The 7,396-nt window shown below is 44.4% G+C and overlaps 1 protein-coding gene across 1 annotated transcript in view; it reads left to right on the forward strand.

The window, feature by feature from the left end:
• Positions 1 to 233: 233 nt before the first annotated feature.
• Positions 234 to 7,396, forward strand: part of lrrc9 (leucine rich repeat containing 9) — a 38,590-nt gene continuing 31,427 nt past the window's right edge. The window contains exons 1-6 of the mRNA XM_037538907.1: positions 234 to 632; positions 777 to 995; positions 2,256 to 2,396; positions 2,477 to 2,540; positions 3,497 to 3,567; positions 6,096 to 6,278. Coding sequence (XP_037394804.1) covers positions 576 to 632; positions 777 to 995; positions 2,256 to 2,396; positions 2,477 to 2,540; positions 3,497 to 3,567; positions 6,096 to 6,278 — 735 coding nt within the window. The 5' untranslated portion in view covers positions 234 to 575. The remainder of the gene's footprint in view (positions 633 to 776; positions 996 to 2,255; positions 2,397 to 2,476; positions 2,541 to 3,496; positions 3,568 to 6,095; positions 6,279 to 7,396) is intronic.

The following is a 7,396-nucleotide window of genomic DNA, read 5'->3' on the forward strand; positions in this document are numbered from 1 at the left end:
TAAACATTGTCTACAGGCCTTAAACCCGGACTAAACATTGTCTACAGGCCTTAAACCCAGACTAAACATTGTCTACAGGCCTTAAACCCGGACTAAACATTGTCTACAGGCCTTAAACCGTTCTCTAGTGGAGATAAAGTGCACTATTGTGGCGTAGGGAGCCGTATTTACTCTACTAACCAATCATAGCACAGAAGGTGAATCGTACTAGCCAATCAGAGCGCAGGAAGGCGGGACCTGGTCGGAACACTGGAGGAATGCGCTCTGCCAGACCAACATGGCTCCTTAGCAACAAGGACGCAGACGTGCGTAGCAACGCGGGGCTGTAAACACCGCAGGGACGAAGCGATGAAAACGCCCGAGATCCGCGTTTCCCGGCGCCCTGGAGGTGCAGACGCGGCGGCCGGAGCTGAAAGGCTGAGGCTTCTGTCTGGAGCTCGTGTCGTGGAGAGTGAGGGGAGGAATCTGAGCAGGTGAGCTGCTCGGCCCAGTTAGCCGGACGCGCGATGGAGCGATGGTGAAAAGCTGAGCTCTAAAGAACTGAAGAACCAGGAGAACTTCGCTTTAAACTAATCATGACTCAAAGTGAAAAGCTGGGGCACAGTGGAGACGAAGACGTTATCAAGGAGCTGGTAAGAGTTTGTTTACCTTCTGAAGTTTCAGGTGCAGCTGGGAACATTATTATTATTATTATCATTATTATTATTATTATTATTATTGTGTTATTTAATTGAGTTGAGTGTTCTGTTCACTGTCTGATGTCCTTCTCTCCTCAGTGTGTCTGTAACGGAGTGTGCTTTGAGAGGGTTTCTCAGGAAGGGAGTGGGATAACTGCTCTGGAGATGTTCTTCTCCGGCTTTCCGCGGATGGTGGGATTCTTTCTTTTCCCCAGGTTGTCCAGGCTCACCATTATGGGTCAGAGCATCACAAAGATCCAGAGCCTGGACAGCTGCCCTTCACTCACAGAGCTTTGGGTGGCAGAGTGCCAGCTTAAGGTGGGTGACTGCAGCATCTTCTGCTGGCTTAGAAGGAGTGGATCAGGAGGGAATAAGACAGATAGGTGTTTCTGATAAAATGGCCAGTGAAAGGTAGAACAAGGCGGGTGTTTCTAATAAAGTGGCCAGTTAAAGGAAATACATTTACATTTACAGCATTTAGCAGACGCTCTTAACCAGAGCGACTTACAAGACTACAAGGTAGGTGTTTCTAATAAAGTGGCCAGTTAATGGAAGCACAAGGTGGGTGTTTCTAATAAAGTGGCCAGTTAATGGAAGCACAAGGTGGGTGTTTCTAATAAAGTGGTCAGTTAATGGAAGCACAAGGTGGGTGTTTCTAATAAAGTGGCCAGTTAATGGAAGCACCAGGTGGGTGTTTCTAATAAAGTGGTCAGTTAATGGAAGCACAAGGTGGGTGTTTCTAAATAAAATGGCCAGTGAAAGGTAGAACAAGGCGGGTGTTTCTAATAAAGTGGTCAGTTAATGGAAGCACAAGGTAGGTGTTTCTAATAAAGTGGCCAGTTAATGGAAGCACAAGGTGGGTGTTTCTAATAAAGTGGCCAGTGAGTGGAAGCACAAGGTGGGTGTTTCTAATAAAGTGGCCAGTTAATGGAAGCACAAGGTGGGTGTTTCTAATAAAGTGGCCAGTGAGTGGAAGCACAAGGTGGGTGTTTCTAATAAAGTGGCCAGTTAGTGGAAGCACAAGGTAGGTGTTTCTAATAAAGTGGCCAGTTAATGGAAGCACAAGGTGGGTGTTTCTAATAAAGTGGCCAGTGAGTGGAAGCACAAGGTGGGTGTTTCTAATAAAGTGGCCAGTTAATGGAAGCACAAGGTAAGTGTTTCTAATAAAGTGGCCAGTGAGTGGAAGCACAATGTGGGTGTTTCTAATAAAGTGGCCAGTGAGTGGAAGCACAATGTGGGTGTTTCTAATAAAGTGGCAAGTTAATGGAAGCACAAGGTAGGTGTTTCTAATAAAGTGGCCAGATACTGGAAGTTCAAGGTGGGTGTTTTTAATGAAATGGCCAGTTAGTGGAACTACACGGAGGGTGTTTCCAATAAAGTGGCCAGTCAGTGGAACCACACAGAGGGTGTTTCCAATAAAGTGGCCAGTGAGTGGAAGTACAAGGTCAGTGTTTCTAATAAAGTGGCCAGTGAGTGGAATGTTCCATATATATTGACTGTTATTGTTTAATAGAGCAGCTCATTTACAGATGATTAATGGCTTGGTGGTTTATGAAGTATAACCTTGTTCATATGTAGGAGATCTCAGGCTTGGAGAACTGCTTGCAGCTGCAGAAGCTTTTTCTCTACGACAACAAGATCAGCAAGATCAGCAGCCTGGAGCTTCTGATAAACCTGCAGGTCCTCTGGCTCAACAGCAACTGCGTCTCTGAGATTGAGGTACTGCTGATTCTCATTTCCTCTGTCTGAGTTTAGTCCCTGCAGTTTAGTGATCTGGTCCTTGTGTGTTTGTGTGAAAGGGTCTGAGCACGCTGGAGAACCTGAAGGAGCTGAACCTTGCTGATAATTTAATCCAGAATATTGGTAAGTGTGGAGTAAAACACTTCCAATCATCAGGGAATCTGTGATTTTAATATCCGCAAATACCAGAATAAACAATCATAATTAAAGGGCCCATTTCCCACATTTTTCTTGGATTATCATTTTTTCTCTGTTCTGATTTGCTGTGTCTCGTTCAAAAAGCAGTTGGAGCTGAAGCACTACCATTAAGTTCAATATGAGTGGGCGTGGCTAAACTGCTATAGTCTGGATAGGTAGAAATATATCGCTGCTGTCGGAAGAAAGCCTCGTATCTCCACTTTTATCGTTTTTCAGTTTTTGACATAATATGAAAGCGCCTGTTGCCCTTTACATTGTACGTAAATTTCAGGAAGAATGGACCGACTGAAACATCCCAAAATGACTTGGAAAAACGTCTGGTTCCATTGACTTGCATTAAAGCTGAATTAGGTTTTTTCCTTCTCCTGTAAAGTTACTGTTTTGGAGATACGAGGTTTTCTTCCGACAACAGCGATATGTAAATGAGTTTGTTCTCACGACATCACAGAAAAATAAATTCAAATACAGCTTAGTTTCCATATATGGACTGGGGAGTGAACCTTATGTTTTGACCATATTTAATTATTTTATTTTTTAAAAATTAGAGAAATTTGTTTTTCAGTTATATGGGCTCTTTAATTGATTAGTAATAGTTAATATCAACATCCATTGTTTTTTTTCCAAATATATTGTTAATAATAATAATAATACATATTATTTTGTTCTTATTTATAATAATAGTGTTAAAGATTATGAATTATAATTTAAATTACAATAACAATATAGTATGTTATACACAATGACGTTTGGAAAGCTAAGCACTGCAGTCTAAAAGAAGCAGTCAAATAAAACAACAACATTACAAATTACAGAAGACAAAATGTGCCAGTATTTATTATATGGATATATTTGTAGATGTTTTCTCATGTTTGTGTTTTCAGGGCACAGTCTGGACCAAAATTCCAGTCTCCAAATTCTCAATCTCTCAGGAAACAAGATCAGCTCGTTTAAGGTGCGTTCCAGATTCTCTTTATTCAGACTTATACAGTAATTAACAAACAAACACAGCAGAAAAAACACGATGCAAAGAACCTGTAATCATGCGAAAGGTATTTTAGTGTTAATGGTTCTTTATGGAATCATTTTTTCTACTAAAGAACCCCAGAAGAACCATCTCTTTTTAACAGTGAGCGTACTGAAGAATCCAAACCCTAACTGTACCAGGGGAACCAGCCTGATGTCTGGAGAAGTGAAGTTTATTCGTTAGCTGGCCCGGAAGACACTGGGCTGAAGAAGCTTTATAGCAGGACTGGTCCAGCCTGTACATGACACATGACAGGTGTTACAGACATGACCATGAAGGGATAAACAAGAATAGGCAGAAGAACGTTTTAAATACAGTCACAGTCCAGACACACAATACTGAATACTTAAGCAGTAGAACCCGAGTAGAACAACTACGGTGGCCGTAGATCATCACAGCCGTGATGTTACTGGTGATAACTCCCTCCTCGAGTGCTCTGCTGCTTTAATACAGCAGTTAAATAAATACAGTAAGAAATGAATAAACTGGCCGTGAACGCGGCTTTAATATGTTTTAATGTTCAGCTCCTTCCTCCTAATTAGAGCTCCTTAACGAGCAGCTTGTTGCTACGTCAGAGTAACGAGCTCCGCCCACTCGCTGCTCAGCCGGCAGTTCGTTCTCCAGCTCCTTACACTAAATTCCCAAACTGTCGTCTCCACTGAGCAGCTTTTCAGTCGGCAGCTGTGACAGAAGAACAGCTGAACAACCTGGAATCAGCCAGAAATGAACCCAACACCATTCGCCAGACGTGTCTGATCTTCAGAGTCGGACCAAATCAGACTGAGCCGTAAAACTGACCCAATATCAGGTTCAGCTCAGTTTGGTCAGTTTGTCCAGATCAGTATTAATGTTGTTTTGTTCCAGCCGGTCTGTGAAGCTTCTTACAGCCCGTTTAGTTTGGCGAATGGTGTTGGGTTCATTTCTGGCTGATTCCAGGTTGTTCAGCTGTTCTTCTGTCACAGCTGCCGACTGAAAAGCTGCTCAGTGGTGACGACAGTTTGGGAATTTAGCGTCGTCTCGTCTTCAGAGTCGGACCAAATCGGCTGTCGGTCAGATGAGATCTTAACAGTGTCCGTTTTCTGTTTGTGGCAAAGTAAGAAGTAAAAATGTTTAGATGGCTCGAGCGTCTCCTACAGCTGTCAGAGTCGTTGCTTAGCAACGGTGTCTCAGCGGAGTGATGTACTGTGAAAAACCTGTGATGTTCTGAGCTTCTCAACCAATCAGCTCACATGGCCGGAACTAACAGTTGTATAAAATGAGGTATAACACAAAACTAAACACATTACGGAGAAGTGCATTTCTACAGTACCGTCCGGTACCACAGACAGTAATCTCCCTGCACTAATAATGGAACAGCCTGCTTCAGCATCTTCCCATAGGCCTGTATTATAAAAGCATGAATCAACAGGTTTTCATGGTAGCTGAATGTTATGCTGCAGATGCAGGAGACAGTAGGAAACAGTGGACTGTCTCTTTAAATGTCACAGCAGAGCGGTTCTTTGGCTGGCTGTGTGTCAGCATCCCTGTGAAATGATGCGCTGATTCGAAGAGAAGCTTCTTTCAATGAACACTTACGCTTTTCAGTCTGAGTCATTTGAACAATGCAGTATTTCTCCCAGCGTGCTCCGCTTTTCCGTCACTCTCTCTGTCTGAAAGCACAGAGGCTCTGTTGAAATCGGACAGTAATGAGTTTTCCCGCGCGGGCGGACTCAGGCGTGTTGAATTAGGACGGCGGTGCTGAATCGGGGCCTTTGTTGTCCTGCGTGTCTGTGGAGTGACTGACAGCTCCTGGCTTTGTGTGCTGCTTCTGTCTGCGTCTCCCACAAACCGGGACAGGCAGGACTAGATTTAAGCTTCTTGTTTTTGGCCTTGTTTGACTTTGTTTGATGTCAGTGTGATAAGTTAGGTTTATTCGTCATATGACTTGGAAAACGTTCTCATTAAAGGGCGCATATGGTGGAAAACTGAATTTTTCAGTCTGATGTAGTGTTTAAAGTTTCTAAATGTACTGGTCACTTCATTCATCATTGAGCATTCGTCATTCCCATATGTGGAAAAAAGAAAATGGGATGGCTTGAAAACCTGATTCGCATTTAAACACCTATTCAGCCTACAGTGGTTTAGCCCCACCCATTCGCACTGACATAATGAGGAGAGTTTCAGCCTGGCCTGCGCTTTGAATAAGGCAGCCAATCAGAGCAGAGCTGATTTGCATGTATAAGTCCCTAAAGCACAGTTACAACAGCCTGTTTGATTCTAAGGGATAAACAGAATTTGACTTTATGACTATTTTTGTTACATAAATCTGCAAGTAAACTGGACATTATGGGCCCTTTAATTTTGTATTTGACCGTAATGTTCTCTACACTGCACTAAGCCTCTATATTTCTATATACATTAGCCTCATGGGTCCGATGTATAATTAAAGAAGCAACCTTGCATGCGTGTGTGATTAGGAGCTGACCCGGCTGACCCGTCTGAGTAAACTGAGAGAACTGAGCCTGAAGGATCCGCAGTCCAGCCCAAACCCGGTGTGCGTGCTGTGCAACTATTCCACACACATTCTCTACCACATCCCCACCCTGCACCGGCTGGACTCACACGACGTCTCCAGCAAAACCATCAAAGACCTTGCTGAGGTACGAGTGTGTCTGTGTGTACTGGACCGTCCAAAAGTCAGAGCACCTGATTTATTTCATTTACAGTCAAAACGACCACCGAGTACAAGTTATTCAACTTCCTACAGCAGTTTAGCCCCACCTATTCAGCCTACAGTGGTTTAGCCCCACCCATTCAGCCTACAGCGGTTTAGCCCCACCCATTCAGCCTACAGTGGTTTAGCCCCACCCATTCAGCTACAGCAGTTTAGCCCCACCCATTCAGCCTACAGCAGTTTAGCCCCACCCATTCAGCCTAAAGCAGTTTAGCTCCACCCATTCAGCCTACAGTAGTTTAGCCCCACCCATTCATCTTACAGCAGTTTAGCCCCACCCATTCACTTACAGCAGTTTAGCCCCACCCATTCAGCTTACAGTGGTTTAGCCCCACCCATTCAGCTTACAGTGGTTTAGCCCCACCCATTCAGCTTACAGCAGTTTAGCCCCACCCATTCAGCTACAGCAGTTTAGCCCCACCCATTCAGCTTACAGCAGTTTAGCCCCACCCATTCAGCTTACAGTGGTTTAGCCCCACCCATTCAGCTACTGCAGTTTAGCCCCACCCATTCAGCTTACAGCAGTTTAGCCCCACCCATTCATCTTACAGCAGTTTAGCCCCACCCATTCACTTACAGCAGTTTAGCCCCACCCATTCAGCTTACAGTGGTTTAGCCCCACCCATTCAGCTTACAGTGGTTTAGCCCCACCCATTCATCTTACAGCAGTTTAGCCCCAACCATTCAGCTACAGCAGTTTAGCCCCACCCATTCAGCTTACAGTGGTTTAGCCCCACCCATTCAGCTTACAGTGGTTTAGCCCCACCCATTCAGCTACTGCAGTTTAGCCCCACCCATTCAGCCTACAGCAGTTTAGCCCCACCCATTCACTTACAGCAGTTTAGCCCCACCCATTCATCTTACAGCAGTTTAGCCCCACCCATTCAGCTTACAGTGGTTTAGCCCCACCCATTCAGCTTACAGTGGTTTAGCCCCACCCATTCACCTACAGTGGTTTGACAAAACCAGATCAAACAAGAACAAAAGGCAAAGTTCATCAGTCCAGATCTCAGAGACCTTCAGACCAGCTCCGCTCTGCTCGGC

The sequence above is a fragment of the Pygocentrus nattereri genome, chromosome 5, assembly GCF_015220715.1.
Source record: "Pygocentrus nattereri isolate fPygNat1 chromosome 5, fPygNat1.pri, whole genome shotgun sequence".
Classification (NCBI taxonomy): domain Eukaryota; kingdom Metazoa; phylum Chordata; class Actinopteri; order Characiformes; family Serrasalmidae; genus Pygocentrus; species Pygocentrus nattereri.